Source organism: Sorex fumeus, unplaced genomic scaffold, assembly GCF_029834395.1.
Source record: "Sorex fumeus unplaced genomic scaffold, SorFum_2.1 ptg000015l, whole genome shotgun sequence".
Classification (NCBI taxonomy): domain Eukaryota; kingdom Metazoa; phylum Chordata; class Mammalia; order Eulipotyphla; family Soricidae; genus Sorex; species Sorex fumeus.
The window spans coordinates 19,886,713-19,907,433 of NW_026606072.1; the positions used below are offsets into that span (position 1 = coordinate 19,886,713).

Below are 20,721 nucleotides of genomic sequence, written 5' to 3' on the forward strand. Positions count from 1 at the left end.
ACCCAGGTTTGATCCCTGGCTTCCCATATAGTCTTCATATGGGAAGTGAAAGCAAGGAGTAAGTCCTAAGCAACTCCAGATATGACCTCAAAACAAAGCCCCCACCCCCCAATAAAAGTTTAAATTGACTGATTAGTAAGTTCAGAGGAAAAAATACTTACATACTATTTTTTTTGTTTGAGGGGGCACACCAGGTGGTACTGAGGGTAACTTCTGACTCTCTGCTCTGAGAACCATGTGGTGCCAGGCTTGAACTCCTGCCTCCATCCAACATGCTTTTCACTCTGCCCCTGAGCAATCTTTCTGCCCCTGTGAAACATTACCTTATTTATTCTCCACACCTAGATGAATAATATGATGCTGCATTTGTCAAATGTGTGCATGTATATGTTTAATAAAATTTTTAATTTTTTAAAAAAATTGGTATATTGTTATCAACAAATGATTTTGTTTTCTTTTTTTCTTTTTGATTTTTTTAATAACTTATTTATTTATTGAATCACTGTGGGAAAAGTTACAGAGCTTTCAGGTTTAGGTCTCAGTCATGTAAATATCAAACACATTTCCCTTTACCAATACTTATTTTTTACCACGAACCCCAATAGAACCCCACCTCCCACCCCTCCCAATTTCCTGTGAGGCAGATAAGTTCTAGTTAACACTCTATCTACTTTCACTCAGGTCTCTCTAAAAAGTTCCTGGTTCCTGCCAATGCTGAGTTCTCTTCTCTGATCACTTCTTGAACTACACATAATTTCTAGTATTTGTTTTGGTTTTGCTTGTATTTGGGGCACAACCTGAATCCTCTTGTCTCTGTGCTGAGGAATCACTCCTGGGGGTGCTCAGGGGCCATGGGGTTATATGGATTGAACACGCTTGGCAGCTTAAAAGGCTGCTGTCTTAATCCTGGTACTACTGCACCAGGCCCACAATTTCAGTTAATTTATTTTTATTTTTATTATTTTTTTTTTATTTTTTAAAATTTTTATTAGTGAAACACCAGGACAAACAGTTGTAGACTTAAAATTTTTGTGCTTAGGTTTCAGTTATATAGTAATTGATTACACATCCCTTCACCAGTGCCCATTCTCCACCACCACGAATCCTAGTATCCCCCCCCCATCCCCCTGCCCATCCTGCCTCTGTGGCAGGCCGTTCCCTTTTGTTTTGTTTTGTTTTGATTTGGTTTGTTGTTATACTTTGGACAAACTGGCAGGCTACCGAATATAGCCTGCCCACACGGAAGAGTCTGGCAAACTCCCCGTGGCGTACCCAATATGCCAAATACCAGTAACAATGATGGGTCTCATTCTCCTAAAGAGCCGTGAATATAATCTCAGGGCTAGGATGAAGGAGACGTTACTGGGGCCTGCTCGAGGCAATTGACGAATAACAGGATGGTCGTGATTCGTGATACTTTGACTAGATTCATTGTTTCGATAAAAGATGCACCATTATTATTTAGAGTTTACCACACCCCCCCCCCCGCCCCCCAATCAGACATGCTGAAAAAGCATTGTGAAATGATTTGCTTTCTATAGCTGGGTTCAAGAATTAAACGTTGTCATTTAATTGGTTTTGGATTTCTGCTATTTTACTTATTAACCCTGGAAGTATTTCTACTAAAAGTTAGATAATTAAGAGATTGGTTTCTGTGCTCTGGAGTCGTGGCCGTGCTGGAGAGCCACTTGTGGGGGGCAACTGGTGACCTTGGTAGGGTGTGAAGGATGGGCCGGAACGCTCCCCTTCCCATGAGGTTTTTGTCGCCCCCGACCCCCGGCTCATACCTGCTGTCCACAAGGCTCCCATGCGGTCGCCATCTTTCTTTCCAGAGAGGAGAGGGCGAAAATGATTTTGTTTTCTAAGTGGTCATAAAAAAGATTTCAAGGTATTTTATGTTTTGAGTCACCATATAGAATCATACTATTATTAGTTTTAAGTCTTCTGGTCTCTTCTCTTAGATTACTGGGTATATATTTATTATCTGCAAATAATGATACTTCTGTCTTTTTCCCATGGCTATAATTCTTAAATTAGTTTCATGACCTATAAAAATGTAATTCTAGTGCTAATAGAGCCACATTAATAGTATGTCCTTTGTATTTAGTATAATACTTGGCACGTGAATAAATATGTAGAGAACCAGAGAGAGAGAGAGAAGAGAGTACAGGGGTAGTACAGGGGGTACAGGGGTTAAGTGACTTGCCTCACATGTAGATTGGCCCCAGTTCTGACCCTGGTAATACATATGATCCTCCGAACATTACCAAGAATGACCTCTGAGCATAGGAGTAAGCTATGAGCACCATTGGGTGTAATCCCAGCAAAAAATAAACAAAAGTACCTAGGATATGATGATATATGATATATATCATGGGCTGGAGTGATAGCACAGTGATAGGGCGTTTGCCTTGCATGTGACTGACCTGGGTTCGATTCCTCTGCCCCTCTCGGAGAGCCTGGCAAGCTACCAAGAGTATCTCGCCCACACAGCAAAGCCTGGCAAGCTACTCGTGATGTATGTGATATGCCAAAAACAGTAACAACAATTCTCACAGTGGAGACGTTACTGGGCCCGCTTGAGCAAATCAATGAACAACGGGAGGACAGTGCTACAGTGCTACCTAGGATATATGCTTAGCTGTCAAAGAACTGCTGATTCTAATTGACAAATTAAAACAGGTGTGCATAAATGTAGTATAAATCAAGAAGTTGTACATGGCATGAAAAATGAATAAAATACTCTGACACTACAGTGGAATGAAAGATCATGAGCATACTCAGTGCAAGGAATGGTGTCTGTGTGTAGCAGAGGTGGCACTGAATGCAGGCTAGCGTGTAGATCATACTTGAAGAGACAGAATCTGGAGCACTGTCTTTCCGGAAGATGCAGCAGCATTTGGGAAATAGGAATGGGCATAAGGCAGGGACATGAGTTGATCTTTTCAGCCACTGTAAAGGTTTTTAATACAATGAGGAGAGGTTTGAGGTTACACGGTCATTTGGGTCAGGCCATAGGGAGCCAATGGCAGGATACACTCTTGAATCAGTAATTCCCAAGGCTTTTCACATACAGAAAACTTGACAGTATTTTTGAGTCTTACTGAGAGAAAACAGGAACTACTTCCTATAAGAAGTAATGACTAGAAATGGGAGTGATTGGGGTAGGATTATGCTTCAAGCCCAAATAGAAATCTCACTAGGGGTTGGACCTTCAGCGATCCCTTTGAGCTACATACTTGTTAGAAGATTAAGTTTTTGTCAGGGCCATTGGATCAAGGCAGATTTCCTCTCAGGTTTCAGTGTAATGGTGTTTGAGAGTTTCGCTAAGCAAACCACTTCCTCTCTTCTACGTGTACATGTCCATGCTTTCTTTCAGGAACTACCCTAATTTTTAGGGCCCAGTTCAGCCACCTTCTAGACTTCTATTGAATAGACTTCTATTCATTTGCTTTCCTTCTTCCCCTCCCCCCAAACCATGGCTTGAACTATAAGAAGAGATAAAATCTACCTATGTCTCAACTTCTTTAATTTCCTATCCAGACAGTAGTTACTAAATACATATTCTAGGTTTCTCAGGTATATATCACCTGATCTTTTGCATCCTTTTTGCTTTTGATTTTATGATCCTTTTCCAGACTAATTTTATCTCAGAATTAACACAGCTGGATTTTGATACGAAAGTCTTACAGAATGACTTTGGTCTTCCAGTAATGTTAACTTATCATCTTTGTTCATTCTTTATAATGCGGTAATCAAATTGTTACACTCTAAACCTGGAAACAGTATGACAGACTACCACAAAAAAGTACTTTCTCTTGATTAGAGAAACAAGTTTAAAATACGGTGTATAGTGTATGACAACCCAGTCATAGACAGCTTTGAAACTATGGTCTCATGGTGACTTGATTAAAAAAATAAATTAAAAAAAGATATAGTATACCATAACATGACAGGTTTGTATCTTCATTGGCCATTGCAAAAATGGTGCTTCTCAGAACTCTCTCTCTCTCTCTCTCTCTCTGCTTCTCTTTCTTTCACCCTCTACCCCCCATTTATCCAGTTAAATGATTTTTTATTTTGTTTTTAGGACTCCCAAGCATTGCTCAAGGAAACCTTAGTCAATTAAACTACTGAAGAGTATAAAACTGGGTTTTGATGTAATATGATATAGTGTTTTTTAAGACCTTTCAATTTTATTTTAAGACCATGATACCCTTATCTGTTACACATGGGTAGGGCAGTGCACACCCAGCAGTGCTCAGGGCTCACTTCTGCCTCAATGCCCAGGGGTCACTCTTGTTAATGCCCAGGGCACCTCATGCAGTCCAAAGGATTGAATCGGGGTTAGCTATGTGGTAAGCAAGTACCTCAAACCTGGTCTATCACTACTTTTCATAGAACAGTTTCACTTGGAGATTTTGCTAATAGCTGATGGTATGCTTTGTTGTTGTTTTTTTCTTTTTATAATTTTATTTTATTGAATCACCATGAGAGCAGTTACCAAGCTTTTGGGTTTAAGTCTTGGTCATACAATGAAACACCCGTCCCTTCATCAGTGCCCCTTTTCCACCACCAAAAACCCCAGTATACCCCCCCATCCCGCACCCTCCCCCTACCTGTGGGGCAGATGATTTCCACATTACTCTCTCTCTCTACTTTGATTACATTCAATATTTCGACACCAGACCCACCATTATTATTTGGGATTTTACCCCAACACTCAGATCTGCTGAAAAGGCAATGGTAGAGACAATTTGTTTTCTATTGCTGATTATGACTAACATATGATGTTGCACAGCAGTTGTAGTGACCACACAATTTTGGAATTCTGAAATTTTAACAATTAAATCTGGAGGCATTTCTGCCAAAACCTGCTGGGTTCTGAGATTTGTTCCAGAGTCTCTTGGATCATGGCCATTAAACAGCTTGCTCATGAGCCAGAGAGGCTGTTCGTGGGCAGCGACTAGGTATCTCGTTGGGGCAGGAAGGAGAGGGCCGGCTTCACCCCCATCACATGAGGCCCCATGTGTCTCATCACTACAGGCCCAATTCTGACTGTCCAATTACCTCTGGAGGATGGCGGCCACTGAGCCACCAAGGGGGAGCAGGCGGAGGGACAGCACCCTTTACCTCCTGGGGTGGTTCAGCAACAGTAACCCACCATGGGGTCCGGACACATTTCTGCCAAAAGCCACTGGGTTTCAAGATTTGCTTCTGAGTCTCTGGGATCATGGTCGTTAAGTAGCTTGATCAGGAGACAGAGAGGCCTTTTGTGGGCAGTGACTCCGGGTCTCATTGGGGTGCGGAGGAAAAGGCTGGCTGCACCCCCATCTCGTGAGGCCCCGCGTGTTTCGTCACTGCGGGCCCAAACCTGACTGTTCAATGACCTCTGGAGGATGGTGGCCTCCGAGCCACCTAGGGGGAATAGGCGGAGGGACAACACCCTTTCCCCCCTGGGGTTGTCCGGTGCTGGTAACTCATTGTGGGGACCAGACGCATTTCTGCCAAAGGCTGCTGGGTTCTGAGATTTGTCTCTGAGTCTCTGGGATCATGGTCGATAACAGTTCGATTACAACCAGAGAGGCCATGCCTCCAATTATATAGCTGAGCCAGAGGTGGTTTGTGGGTGTGTCTTCCACATACCTAACTTTTCTCCCTTTACTTTCTTGCTAAACTTTGCCCCAAGTTTTTGGCGTCTGGCCAAAGGCACAGCAGCAATTTTGGGGTATCTGGAAGTTGAAGGCACCATCAGGCTGCTGATACACTCACCTCACAGGTACAGATTGACCTGCTGGTGCACTGTACCCCCTTGAATTTAATCTTTCTTAAATTCATTCTGAGACTTTAAACTCTGAATTCTTTCCACAAAGATCGCAAATTCTCCCTTTCATATCTCTGGTGTCTCCTTTGAAACTCCTGAATTCACCTCTCGTCTCCTACCAACATACATTCACACATCCTTAGGTTTCCTGCCCTGAGATTCTAAATCCCAGTTTCTCAGTCCAGTGCTCCTACGCCTGCCCACCACTCTAACGGCTCGCAGTTGGATCCCTTCCTGATTCGCTTGGCGAGCCAGACTCAGAACTACTCCCTGCGTTCCCATTGGTCTCACGCTACCCCACCTTCCTGGTCTTCTCAGATGGTCCGCAGCTGCAGGCTACCCCAAGCTGATCCCTCCCGACCTCCAACAGCCACAGGTTCACACTGCCAGCACGAGGCATAGAGGGAGAGACCGTCCGTGTCCCCAATGCTCCTTACTCCCCGGGTGCAGACAAAAGTCCTGAAGAAAGAGCGAAGTTAATTTGGGGACTCCAGGAGCTTCGGTCACCTACTGCACTGGGCGCTACCATCTTGCTGGGTTCGCTGATGGTATACTTTGAATGCTTATATGTGGTTTGAACAATCTGATATTTGTTGATAATCATGATTTACTGTTTATTTCATTTGCATGTAATCAGAGTATTATGTTTTTAATTCAAATTCTCATACCAAAATATTTGCAAATGAAATAATTTAATGTATGAGTCTTGTTTCAAAAAAAGTAGAGTGAAACTGGACTAGCCAGAATTGATAGTTGCTGAGACTATTCGCGGCCACGCAACATCTTATTATCTCATTTCTACTTTGGACAAACTGGCAGGCTACTGAATGTAACCTGGCCACACAGCAGAGTTTGGCAAACTCCCCGTGTCGTACCCAATATGCCAAATACCAGTAACAATGATGGGTCTCATTCTTCTAACTCTGAAAGAGCCTTGAGTATGGCACTTTTTTAAAAATCCCAGGGCTAGGACGAAGGAGATGTTACAGGGGCCTGCTCGAGGCAATCGACGAATAACAGGATGGTCATGATCGTGATCGTGAGACTGAATGATTAATTATGCTTTTCTGATTACTTGTATATGTTTATAATTTGTGATAGTACATGAAAAGTACAAGGTTATGATTCATCATTTATTTGGTGGATGTCTTGCAGTACTCTCCCAGAGACTGTTGAATGCTCTGCTGCCTGAACTGTTGTGCCCCTTTTGCTCTTTGCTTCTTCTTTTTTTTCTTGTTTTAATTATTAAATCTCTTGGTTCAGCCTTTTTGTAGCTACTGTCTTCATGGCTGCCTCTGGTGGTTTCTGTCTCTCCTCCATCTTCCACATCATGATTTACTACTAACTTCTAATATGTTCTGAGCATGAAGCCAAGAAACTGTGATCTTTTTTTCCTAGACATGATTTCCTTGTGGGCTTAAGGGACTTTTTTAGAATATTAAGCATGTGAGCTCTGGGATGATAATTTGGAGGCATGGGAGAATTTCTATTCACTAACCCACAGCTTCTAGCTATTGTTTGGGTAACTGGGACCTACAGTCATTTAAGACTTTATGGAGAAGGTGTTGGGAGTGCTGGTTATTTTTTAAGGTAGTAATAATAATAGGCAGCAGTGATTGCACAGAGGGTAGGGCATTTGCTTTGCACGCGGCTGACCTGGGTTCGATTCCTCTGTCCCTCTCGGAGAGCCCCTTGGCAAGCTACCGAGAGTATCCCGCCCGAACGGCAGAACCTGGTAGGCTCCCCATAGCGTATTCTATATGCCAAAAAACAGTGGCAAGTCTCACATTACTGATGCCTACTCGAGCAAATCAATGAACAGTGGGAGGACAGTGCTACAGTGCTACTGTGATAATACATTTGAAATGTGTTTTATTAATAACTCACTGAAAAATTTAGTGTTGTCTTTGTGTAATTTAAGTATTATTTACATATAATCCTTATATGTAAATTTAAGTATTTATTTTGAGGGGGCTGGAGTTTGGGCCACACCCAATGGTTCTTTTCCTGACTCTGTGCACAAAATTGACCTCTGGCAGTGCTCAGGGGACTGTGTGTGGTGGCAAGAATTGTAAACAGGGTTGGTGGAATGCAACACCATCACCAACAGCAACAGTAACAACAACATGAATGCAAGGAATTGTTAGCTCAGAGCAGTTGCAAAGAACAGGGTAGGTGAGAACAGTGTGTGTTGTTTTAAGTATAACATTGAATGGGCATACAGTTTCCTATCAAAGAGCATGGCATGGAAAACAATTTTGTAAAAACTCAATTGAGGCAAGTTTATCAAGGAGGTGATGTTTGGGCTTAGACAAAAAATTCGCAAGGTCATGGGGCTACTAGGTAAACTGTGAGTGGAGCAGAGGAAAAATGCATGATGACCTTTCAAAGTGTCCAAAGAACTAAGCAGTTAGATGGGGTGAGGAGGGGTGGCTGGTTTTTGACTCTTAGGTTGAAGGGATTAGAGGTTAAGGAGGACTCACAGTTTGGGTGGCTGACAATCCCCAGACAGGGAATCCAAGAGACTGGTTAGAATGCATGGCAAGAATGAGGTCATCTGGGGACAAGTTAAGCTTCAAATACCTGGCAAACATCTACAAGGGAATATATGATAGGATGTAGGAAGTAAAAGTATTGGTCGCTAGAGGGGGGAAAATTCAGATGAGAGCTGATTTTGAATGAACTGTTTTCAGGATATTATTAGAGGAAGCTGAAACAAAGTAAAGGCATTCCCCAGGAGGCTGTTGAAAGAGAGAGTTAGAATTCTAGACGTGGGGACAGCCTTAAGCTTCATTGGTGCTGGGTGTAATCTGAAGACCACCTCCATATCTTTCCCTCTTTTTCCCTCTGTGTGGGATTGTGGAGCCTGGACACTCAAAAAGACCTTAGAACAATTTGTTTAAAATTTTTCCTTAGGGCTGGAGAGAGAGCATAGGATTTTTGCAGCTGATCCCAGTTGAATCCCCAGCACCGTGTATGGTATCCTGAGCTCTGCCAGGAGTGATCCCTAAATGCAGATCCAAAAGTAAGCCTTGAACACTGCTAGGTGTGCCCCCCCATCCAAACAATAAAAAAAGAAATAAATTGTTGTCTTTGAAAGAAGTGTTTTGAGATTCAGTGTACTAGAGCAAAGGTGGGTTTCAGTAAGACCTAGTAGACCTTATTAAGTCTTATTTCTTAGTTCATTAATCTGCATTTTGGAAGTTTCTGCATGACTGCAATTTTTTTTTTTTTAGGTCACACCATGAAGCACAGGGGTTAGTCCTGGCTCTGCACTCAGGAATTACTCCTGGTGGTGCTCAGGGGACCATATGGGATGCTAGGAATCAAACCCGGGTCAGCCGCGTGCAAGGCAAACACCCTACCTGTTGTGCTATCACTTCAGCCCCATAGCTGCAAATTTATTATAACCTCATTAGTATCGCTTGTGATGTAACAATTTATTACTAAGAAATGTTACAAAACACACTTTGTTCCTTAGTAAGTAGAAAACATAAAATCCATGTGACCTAGCAAATTCCATGCTGAGTTTTATACTCAGGAGAACTGAAAACTGAGTGTTCAAATAAAAGCTTGCATACTGATATGGATATTGCAACAACTCTGTCCACAGAGCTAAACTGTCCATCAGTAGGTACATGGATAATCAGAATGTGGAGTATCCATACAATGGAACTTATTGTAATCATACAAGTTTTCCTTTCTAAGCTCATATTTCTATTGAAATGTCTTCCTTCTTTCCTTCTTTCCTTCCTTCCTTCTTCCTTCCTTCCTTCCTTCCTTCCTTCCTTCCTTCCTTCCTTCCTTCCTTCCTTCTGTCCATCCTCTTTCTCTCTTTCTCTCTCTCTCTTTTGGCCTACATCTAGTGTAGTGTTGCTCAGGAATTACCCCTGGCTCTACCTTCAGGGATCACTCCTGAAGCATGCCTGTGTACAAGGCAAAACATCTTAACCCTGCCCAATCACTTCAGCCCCTGTTAAAAAAAACTTAATTACTTGACTGAGGGTCTCATTTTTTTTGACCAACTATTGCCAGAGGATAGCCTTATGTGTTTTGCCAATGCACTTGGATTCAGCAAACCAAGCAGGCAACAAAGCAAATCTTCTTGAAAGGCAGAAGCAATGATCTGTGGATTTAAAATAAGGCACCAGGTCAACCCATTCTTTATGGGGAGATTAGACAAGGGGCATCAGTACTAAAAGTTGGGAATTATCAGGAGCCATTTCGGAAGCTGCTCTTCTGTGAGCTTTTCTTGGGTTTTGGTTATTTATGATGGAAAAGCATATCTCAGCCTGTCAGAGTGTTCCTCAAATGATCCAAAAGTCATGTATTGACTGATTCCACGTGTTATGTATTCACTGTCACTCTCACTGCCCTCCCGTTTTTCATCAGTTTACTCAAGCGGACCCAATAACGTTGTGAGACTTGTTACTGTGTTTGGCATATGGAATACGTCACGGGTAGTTTGCCAGGCTTTGCCGTGCGGTGAGATACTCTCATTAGCTTGCCGGGCTCTCTGAGAGGAGCGGAGGAATCAAACTTGGGTTTGATTCCTGTGTCGGCCACTTACAAGGCAAATGCCCTACCTGCTGTGCTATCGCTCCAGCCCATGTTATTTATTAAAGAAGAGAATATATAATCACTGGCTTTATTGAAATAGAAATTATGGGTCATTTTCTTAAAACTTCCTACTTCTCTACCGAAAGAAATTCTTGCTTTGGAATTGTTATTTACAGAATCTGATGGATTTGTATACTGGCATGTGTATGTGTGTACCTGGACCCATGTTCATTGAACAAAATGATTCCCTTTATTTGGGGACCATGCCTGATGGTCTTTCAGGGCAACTCCTGGTGTAGTGCCATCCCTAGGAGACTCCAGGTGCCAACGGTCAAAGCTGGGGCTCCCCTTAGCAACAAAGTGTTGTTTCCTCACCCTTAGTGCTCTCTCCCCAGAACCAATTATTTGGTTCTTGAGACTTAGAGAGGGACCATTATTTTCTAATGTTGAATAATACAAATCAAAGAAGTAGCTAGCATGCTTTTTCTCTCTAGTGTTTTTTGTGAGGTCTGTCCATATATTATAGAAAGAAACAATTCTGAACCCCCAAGTTGATATAAATATGTATTGCAATTAAGGGGTTTTTTGGTGGTGGGGGAGAACACTGGTCCTCTGTAAGTTTGGCATGCTTTTATACTTGACCATCCTATAATTGCTTTCCATTATTTAGAACAAGAATGGCCTGCAAGAAGTAATACATCCTCACTAGTTGCTATGAAAATCAGTCCCCTCCTAATATCAGAACTTGAAGAAAGTTCAGTGTTGCAAAAATACACTGGCTATCTAATAAATATTTCTCATCATATAGTCTGATCTCTCTCTTCAGGCAAATATTTTCCTTAACTAACTCAATCTAAATAAAATGTAGACAGTGGCTGAGCATCATTGAGATCACACCGTCTCCCTTTCACTGTGTTCTTCATGGGAATCTGTATTTGGAAGTGAAATGCTTGACCTCAGGCAATGTTTCAAACTCATTTGTCTTCTCCTTGGCTAGGGAACAGATTCCTAATCTTTTTCTGTTGTGACACACTATTTTGTGTAACTCCTTGTTCCCAAGTGCTGGATGACACATGCACACTCAGGTTTTAAAGTTAATTAAAATTAATTTCATTTCGAGAGCTCCACTTGCCTCCTGAGATAATTGGTGACATCCCATAGCATCAAAGACAGAAGGTTGGCAATTACTGATCTCATGATAGAACTACATGTGAAGAAATCTGTTTAATGGCATGTGTAATGGAGAGGGTTAAGCTTGCTTTAATATATCGTAATTGAGTAAATAAAAAAAAGGAAATCTGATTACCTTCCGATACTATTTTAATGATTCCTCATCTGCTTTGGTTATGGAGATTTTTCATTTGGAATTGACTGGAGTTGTCCAGTCTTATCACTGACATGGTAGTTTCAAAGCACAGAGCTGCTAGGAAAGATGACAAGGGATTTCCCTGCCTTAGATAGGAATGTAGCGAAAAGAGCAACACTGCATGTGAGGCTTATAAAAGAAGGGAGGGAGCAAGGATGGATATTTTAAACATTTAAGAGTTTCCGCAGTATCAAAGCTCTGATTTCAGAATTTATAAAATTTACTTCACTCCAAAAATCTCATTTTGACTCTCCCCAAGTTATTGTTTTATTCAGTGGCAGCATCAGAATTGCCACGTACTAACTTTTCTAGCTAGGCCCCCACATTTTCCAAAGTACCACAGAAGTGCTTTGATCTCCATGTTATGCCAATGATTCTGAAGCTTGGTGCTTAGTAGATTTGTGGAGTTGTGCAAATCATGGTCTCCTGGAGGCATGCAGGTCTTCTAGTGCATCTGCCCACTGCTTCGGTAAGGTCACAGAAGGAAATATTTCCCCAGAATTCTCTGCACGGCTTTTCCTTTCTAGGCTTTCTGTTTCTCATCGCTGCTGCTTCTATTGGGCATGAGACCAAACTTTTAAAAGCGCACAAAAGCATTAGGCTGAAATTACTTAAATTTTCAGTACAGGGCTTACTCTACACATATTACTTTAAGGCTGCACATGTCTGAATACTACCGGAAGTCATAAAAAGGATCCACACTGAGTAGTGAGAAATTTCATTGTGTCCGTATTCTTAAATGTTTAAGGGTGCTCAGGAAGTGATTCTCAGCCAGCCGGCCTGTGGTTCAGTGGGAGGGCCTGAGAATTCAGTGTTACTTGAACCCCGCAGTGCTGAGGACTACCTGGCTACCGTGGTGGTACTAAAAGGCCTCCAGGACACAGCTGGCTGTACTCAGGGAACCATATTTGGTACCAGGGATAGAACCAGTGTTGACCATGTGCAAGGCAAGAACCTAATCCTCTGTGCTATGTCTCTCACACCCTTAAAATTTTTAAATATCAGATATTAGGTGATCCTTGCACAAAGTATGGCCCAGAAATATAAAAGTTGCATCTTTGTCATTGTAAATGTATAAACTAATACCATAAACTAAAATGACATTGTTTCTGTAACATAGAATGGTTTGTTATATAAATCTGAATTCTTCATTTGAAAAATCTGGAATTAAAAAAATTTCATAGGGGCCAGGGAAATAACTCAGTGGTCAAGGTACATGCTTTGCACGCACACAGCCCATGCAAAGTTTGGTTCCCAGCACTGCATCACCTCCTAAGCACCGCAGCACGTGGCCTTTGTGATTTCTTCCCAGGACAATCAGACAGACCTCAAGCAGTACTGAGTGAGCCTGAACATTGAACTACCCAGTGCTGTTGGCCAGGTGTCACAGGAAATGGCACCATGGCTACCTGAACACTGCTTGGAAGGCTCAAAAAGCAAAATATTATGAAAGATTCATCAGTTAATTGAAAAGAATATCCATGGTATTCCCTTTAAGTGTATGATTTTTGTGTTACATGTGTTCAGTGTACAGGGATCAGTGAGATGCATAAATGCCCAGAGGAATCACATGACTATTGCCATCTCTTTGGGAGATGAAATATGCTTTCAGGTAACTATTTCACACACTGGGAAGTATCATGGGCAGCACCACAAGAAATAAACTAAACATTTTTGAGAAATTGTTTCCCACTGATGACTGTAAAAGACTTGGTGGAGTAGGTCACTTAAGAGCATATAAAGGCTTGAATGTTTAAGAGCTAAGGGGAAAGCTGGCATGGAGGAACTCTGAATAGAGCATATAACAAAATTAAAGATATGAAGGCGAAAAGCCTGAATCTGTTCCAGAAGAGCTATGGTCACTTTTATGACACGTACAGAAGAACATTGGAGAAATGCAGTAAGAATGATCTGTTGGTGCTAAGTCATGAAAATCTATAAATGTGTGCAGTTGGTGAGTTTCAAATTATGGGTATATTGTATGTTTGAGTGGAATGGTGATACTCCTAAACTAGTTTTCTGTATGCCAGGACAGTAGTGAGGATACCCTTTATTAAGGTAAAGGTAAAGGCCCTCCCGTTGATCGTCGATTTGCTCGAGCGGGCCCAGTAACGTCTCCATTGGAGACTTTGTTGTTACTGTGTCTGGCATATGAAATACTCTCGGTAGCTTGCCGGGCTCTCCGAGAGGGGCGGAGGAATCGAACTCGGGTCGGCCATGTTGGCCGCGTGTAAGGCGAACGCCCTACCCGCTGTGCTATCGCTCCAGCCCTTTATTAATGCCATTCTAAGGGCTCAGTGGAAAGTTATGAGACTCTGAACCAAAATAAGCTCAGAGAGGACAGTCAGAACTAATAGAGCAAGCAAAGTCCTCAGGTAACTGAATAGGAGTTGATACTGAAGTAAAATAATGATGTAGAATTGTGTTTTGAGGAACGAGAGTTAGTCCAGTGGATAAGGCACTTGCCTTATATGCAGCCAACCCAGGTTCAATAACAGCATTGTCAAGTAACTTAAGCTTTTTATTTTGGTTCTCAGTGATAGACAAGAGTCTTCTAAAACGGACTTGAATAATAGGCACTTAGAATAAGGCATCCAAGGACCAAACATGATGACCTTTCAGTATCTTATTGCAAACCATGATGCCTGAAGTAGAGAGAGAGTATGAAGGAAGGTACCTGCCACAGAGGCAGGGTGTAACATTGGGTGGGGTTAGTGGGAGGGATACTGGGGACATTGGTGGAGAGATGCACACTGGTAGAGGGATGGGTGTTTGATCATTGTTCAACTGAAACTCAATCATGACACTTTTGTTACTATCTCACAGTGATTCAATGAAAGAAAGAAAGAAAGAAAGAAAGAAAGAAAGAAAGGAAGGAAGGAAGGAAGGAAGAAAAGAAAGAGAATATTTTGAAAGGTGGTGGTGGTCTTGCTGTTCAACCTTGTTCTCAAGGATCTAGGCTGCATCTTTATTCCCATAATGATATCTTCATGGTGCTGTTATGCCTCTTTCACGGTAGCTAGAAAAGTAATGCTGTTCAAAGCATCACGTTATCACCTAATGAAATCTAAAAGAGAGAAGCAGCTAGCTCTCTTCAGGAAATTCTTTCTGTGAAGGAACTAAACCTTACAGAAGTTTCCAACTGTGTTGAGTCCCAGTTTGTCAGAATATGATCAAGTGTCATGCTTCATGAGAGACCAGCAAATGATTGCTGTTGTCTGGAGGAGGGGGAGGGAGTTGGGCCACACTTGTTAGGACTTACTCCTACTCTGTGCTCAGGGGACTAAACTAGGGTCAACTGTATGCATGGTAAGTGCCTTACCTTTTGTGTCCTCCTCTCAACCCCATTTCTGGCATTTTCCCCCCTCTTTGGTGGTAGGGGGCTGGAGCGATAGCACAGCGGCAGGGTGTTTGCCTTGCACGCAGCCAACATGGCCGACCCGAGTTTGATTCCTCTGTCCCTCTCAGAGAGCCTGGCAAGCTACTGAGAGTATCTCGCCCACACAGCAGAGCCTGGCAAGCTCCCCATGACGTATTCGATATGCCAAACACAGTAACAATAAGTCTCACAATGGAGACGTTACTGGACCCGCTCGAGCAAATCAATGAACAACGGGAGAACAGTGTCAGTGTCAGTGGGTGCTGGTTCAGTCAGTGAACACTGCAAAAATACCATTTTCTTTCAGTGATATTTGATTCTGTGCCCCTCCACCTGGAACATGAATTATCAATACTTCGGAAACCCAGAACATTCTGTCAAAGTGAATCTTCACTGGGAGAACATGTAAATCTCCTGCTTCTTTCTAAGCTTCTTGTAGTATTTTGAACCAGCCTGTCCAGACTGATTCTCAGGAAGATATCTGAGGTTCTCAAGGGTCTTTTTTATGACTTTTCACAAGGTGGTATCAGGTCATGAGAAATTAGAACACCAAGCATAACACACACCCAGTATCTGTAGTCCCAACTCTTTGTTTTTCAATCCACATGTACAAAATAGTGACAGGAGAGATAGCTCAATGAGCCAGGCAACACTTTGCCTACTGAGTCCCTGGTTCTACTAGCTCCAGCACCCTGAATGCCATCGGGTGGTTGGTACTCAGCATAGTGTACCTCTAGAGCTGGGAGTAACCTCTGAATTCCCCCCCCCCCCCCCATAATTTTTAAACATATTTTTTCAGCCATTAGAATGAGAATGGCCTTGGAATATTATTAGATATGATACCTAATGTTTGTTACTCCTGTTGGATTTGGTGTGTGGATTTGGAATGTTGGCATCTGGGCATCAAACAGGTGTTCCTAATTTGCTCAATTAGCCTTACTTCTCAGAGCACCTGGCACCATTTTCCATTTGGGTCTATGACTAAACCAAGACTGACTGTAGTTGTCACTTTAGAGTATCCCACCCTTCATGGCTTTGCTGGTTTTCTCCCCCCTGCTGGGTTTAGGCTGCTTCTGACTAAAGCTACTGTTTCATCTGCCAACATGGTAGTCTTCATACTTACTATCATTTTTGTCTCGCTATTTACTGGTGCAAGTGTACTCCTGAATGTGGCAGGTGAAAATAGTTTCTTGAAATTGGTGAGCTCATGAAAGAATTAGGTCTCTTGTACTTCCAATAGCTAAGTTCCACACTTATCCTTAACTCCCTTAATTCTGTAAACGTATTTGGTCCCTTGTTAAGTTTGCAGACTTTAATGTAATTGACATTTGCTTTACAAGATTTGAAGATTTGAGCAAAGATGAATAATGGCTTTCTAAATATTCTTTTATGAGTCCTAACCTTAGAACTTATATAGAATATTTAATCAGTCTAATAATTGAAGTGATTTACTGCCAGATGTCCAAGAGCATTTATTCTAACCAGTTCTTTCTGTCCCCTTTTTTGCCCTTTTTGGCCTATTATGATAGCAGTGTCCTCTAGTTCGTCGCCTTAAATGAGCCTTTTATTTCAGTAGAATTCAGCCTAAATATATATTTTAGGTATGTAACCCTGGTTTGTAAAAAAAATTACAGTTTGTAATTACTGTGAATCTTGATTTCCTCATTGGTCAAATGAGAATTATAACAGAACCCATCTCATAGGGCAGTGTTGGGTAAATGTGTTAATACAAATTAAGACACTTGGCACAATTGGCATTTATTTCAGAAGAATACATGGGCAATTCCAAGTTTTGGGTTTTGTTTGGCTATGGATATTGAGCAACTGCAACTAAAACATTCTGTGAGCATCAATGAACTCTACAGATTTGACAGCAAAGCATGTTGCACAAGTCTCCATTGCATGAAAATTGTGTTGCTACACATTCATTATGTTGGTACAATTTATCATCAGTGTATATACATATTCTCAGGCACACAATATTTTTGTTGTTTGAAACATTTACGATTAGGTCATACTCTCACTGCTTCAAGCTAGTTCTCTAACATATGGATGATGCTTGGATGTAGCTCAGAGCAGATGCTGCTGGTTTCCTCCACAGATCTCCTTCACGGGGCCAGTGTCTCCATCTCCCAGCTGCTGTATTGTGCTGGTAGTTTCAACTCGCTGCAGGAAATTAAACAAGGCCTCCCCCAATAGCATGCATTTCTTTTAGAACATGTAACTAAGATCACGTTAACAGCTTGGAAAGAGACTGGTTACATGAATCGTCCAATGAGGTCAATCAAATTCAATTCATAGAATATTGTCTACATAGAGCTAATTTGGTAAAACCTAAAAATATTTTTGAGTTTTGTGTCTTAGAGTCAGTTATCATTGACCATTTCTTACACATTTTGACAAGAAAAACCCTGTAGAACTCAGCTCTTGTGTTCTCCTTTAATGCCATGTCTACCTTGTTGCCCTCTTTGTTCTAATCAACCATAATCTCTGCAGTTACTTTTTAAAAGCTATGTTGATTTCCAATGGGAGCAATTGTTGGGCATATTTTTCAATTGCTGAGAGTTATTTTATTCAAATAAAATTTTTGTGTTGGAGCGATAGCACAGCAGTAGGGTGTTTGCCTTGCATGCAGCTGGCCCAGCCGAGCCAGGTTCGATTCCTCCACCCCTCTTGGAGAGCCTGGCAAGCTACTGAGAGTTTCTCGCCCGCATGGCAAAGCCTGGCAAGATACCTGTGATGTATTCAGTGTGCCAAACACAGTAACAAGTCTCACGATGGAGACGTTACTGGGCCCGCTTGAGCAAATAGATGAACAACGGGAGGACAGTGCTACAGAAGAAACATTGAGATATGAGAGTGTAAAAATAGGTGTTTTCAACACCCAATAAGAGAGAACAAAAGGGAATGCCCTGCCACAGAGGCACGGTGGGATGGAGGGTGGGGGGTGGGAGGGATACTGGGATCCGTGGTGGTGGGAAATGGGCACCCGTGGTTGGATGGGTATTTGATCATTGTATAATTGAAACCCAAGCACAAAAAGGTGTAAGTCTGCAACTGTACCTCATGATGTCTCACTATTAAAAAAATTTTTAATAAAAAAAAAACCTGAAAAAAATAGGTGTTTGTATGCTTTAGGGGTATAGTATTATCATTCCACACCCACCTCTACAGTGCATTATTTCTCCATCACAATCCATTACATCCTTTTAGTCGTATTAACTTCAGCTCTGTGGTCAAAATTTAAGGATTCAGTTTCATTGAATATTGTTTAATCCCTTACCTTGTTTCTTGATATACCGCATGAGGACCTCTAGTATTTGTCTTTCTTCTGACTTACTTAGCTTAGCATGACCTCCGCTCGTTCCATCCATATTGTAGCCATAGGCAAGGTGTCATCTCTCCATGTAGCTGACTAGTATTCCATTGTGCGTATACACACCATGTGTCGTGGGACACTTCTTTTAAAGAGTAACTTGCTTGTTTCCCACAGGGGCTGACAATATCCGGAAATACTGGAGTCGCTACTACCAAGGATCTCAAGGGGTAATATTTGTATTAGACAGTGCTTCTTCAGAAGATGATTTAGAAACTTCTAGAAATGAACTGCACTCAGCTCTTCAGCATCCACAGCTATGCACTTTACCCTTTTTAATATTGGCTAATCATCAAGACAAGCCAGCTGCTCGATCTGTACAGGAGGTATGTTTCCTAGATAGCAAGTTTCTGTCTGTCCTGTTTGTTGTACTTTTGCTGCTGCTTAGAATCTAATGAGACGTCTATAATTAGGGATTTGCTGTTTTTGTTTCATGTGAGTCTTAGTTTTATTAGCAGAATTCCTGCATTATCTGATAAGCATTATGGTGTCTCTACCTAACCCTACTTCGAGAGTATGGGTGATTTTTAACTGTTTAGCAAGCACTATAGCACTGTCCTCCCATTGTTCATTGATTTGCTCGAGCGGGCACCAGTAACGTCTCACAACAAATTGTGAGATTTGTTGTTACTGTGTTTGGCATATTGAATACGTCACGGGGTAGCTTGCCAGGCAAAGTTAGAGAATATCTAATCTCTAGATGGATCTTTTCTGTCTGCTTTAGAGGCCATTTCCTTGATTATTTGACATTCCCACCCACCCCCCCGCCCCCAGAAGTTTTTCAAGAAATGTATCATATAAGCTGCCATGCAGCCATTGCCCTAAAATGTCATTTCAATTCTGAAATGCTCACTGTTGGTACAAGCAATGGCGCATATTCTGTCGTCAGCCCTTACTGAAAGGCCTTACTGAAAACTGGGATCTTACTTTGCAAGTTCGATGCATTGAGTGCCTTTGCCATGTGGTCCATTTCTTCATCTGCATTTAAATTCATTTTCTAGCTTCCTAATAATTCTGGGAAACTAAATAAGGACTCTCTCAGGAGGGTTTCTGATTCACGCTGTTCAAGTAAATAAGGGGTGTGAATTGTTTAAAAAATTTCAATTATGGCAGATTTTAACCTAAGTACAGTGACACCAAAGCTTGTGATGCATTTCTTTGCACCTGTAAAGATGGCTTTCACTATCTGTTTCCCCTACCTGCAAGAGAGCACATGTTACCTTGAATGACTCTAGAATAAGAAGATTACTGGAAAGAACACTGCCCTTTGGTCTGAGAAATGAACAAAAAAGTCCAAGGGCAGTCCATAAAGGATCTATGTGGGATCCATGGACCCCTGCTTTTTCCCTGCACCTGTCTTCTCACCTGTAAAATGGGAATAATGTGTATGATTTTTTGATAAATAGGGCTGATTAGAATGACTCACTTTGACATGAAAAATACTGAGCAAAATTGGTAATAAACAGAGAGAGAATTTTCACTCAGGTCTTAAGGAAGGCCGGAATTTCTTGTTGAACAAACAGAACTCATGGCTACCATTTCGCCACCTCAATTTGCATCGAGTAATTAGCACCTTGTTCCTTTCTGGATTTTGAAAATCGAGACAATATTAAGTAATTAAGATAAAAAATGTATTTAGAGGCACTCCTGTGTGATCTTTAGCATTCCAATTGCAGTGCCTTCTTGGTCTGTTCATAAGACAGGTACAGCTTTTGGCTTCTCAGCAGCAGTTTGTAGAATGGATATGATAGTATGTAATAATGGATAGTTGTGAGGGTTGCAGAAGTTCTTGCTTATAAGGTACCTTTGCTGAAAATGCATTATTCTGATACTCATTATTGAACATATAAAGGCGTATTTTATAGAATATTCATAGATACAATAACATGTAAGTATGTAAAGTACACGTATTTAATTAAAAGAAACACGCTTATGGAATAGATGAATTTTATAACTTTGGACTAATGTGAACTTTTAAACTATTCAAGTTTTTAACTTAAGTTTTTATTCATGCTCCATGCAATAGCTGAAAAGATATATTTTACTGTTAGATTTAAAATATTATTGTTCTGGGTTTTTTCTTCGACATCATAAGTTGAAACTAATATGTTCTGTAAACTTGATATGTGACTCACACTAATCCTCCATAGGAATTACAGTCTGTCACATTGAATTAAGGAAGCATTTAACAATTAATTACTTCTGAGTATGCCTTG

The 20,721-nt window shown here is 41.4% G+C and overlaps 1 protein-coding gene across 2 annotated transcripts in view; it reads left to right on the plus strand.

Moving 5' to 3' along the window:
• ARL15 (ADP ribosylation factor like GTPase 15) overlaps positions 1–20,721 on the plus strand; it is a 450,742-nt gene that overhangs the window by 192,404 nt on the left and 237,617 nt on the right. For both annotated transcript variants that reach the window (XM_056112169.1, XM_056112168.1), the window contains one exon: positions 18,623–18,831. In XM_056112169.1, the coding sequence (XP_055968144.1) occupies positions 18,623–18,831 (209 nt within the window). The remainder of the gene's footprint in view (positions 1–18,622; positions 18,832–20,721) is intronic.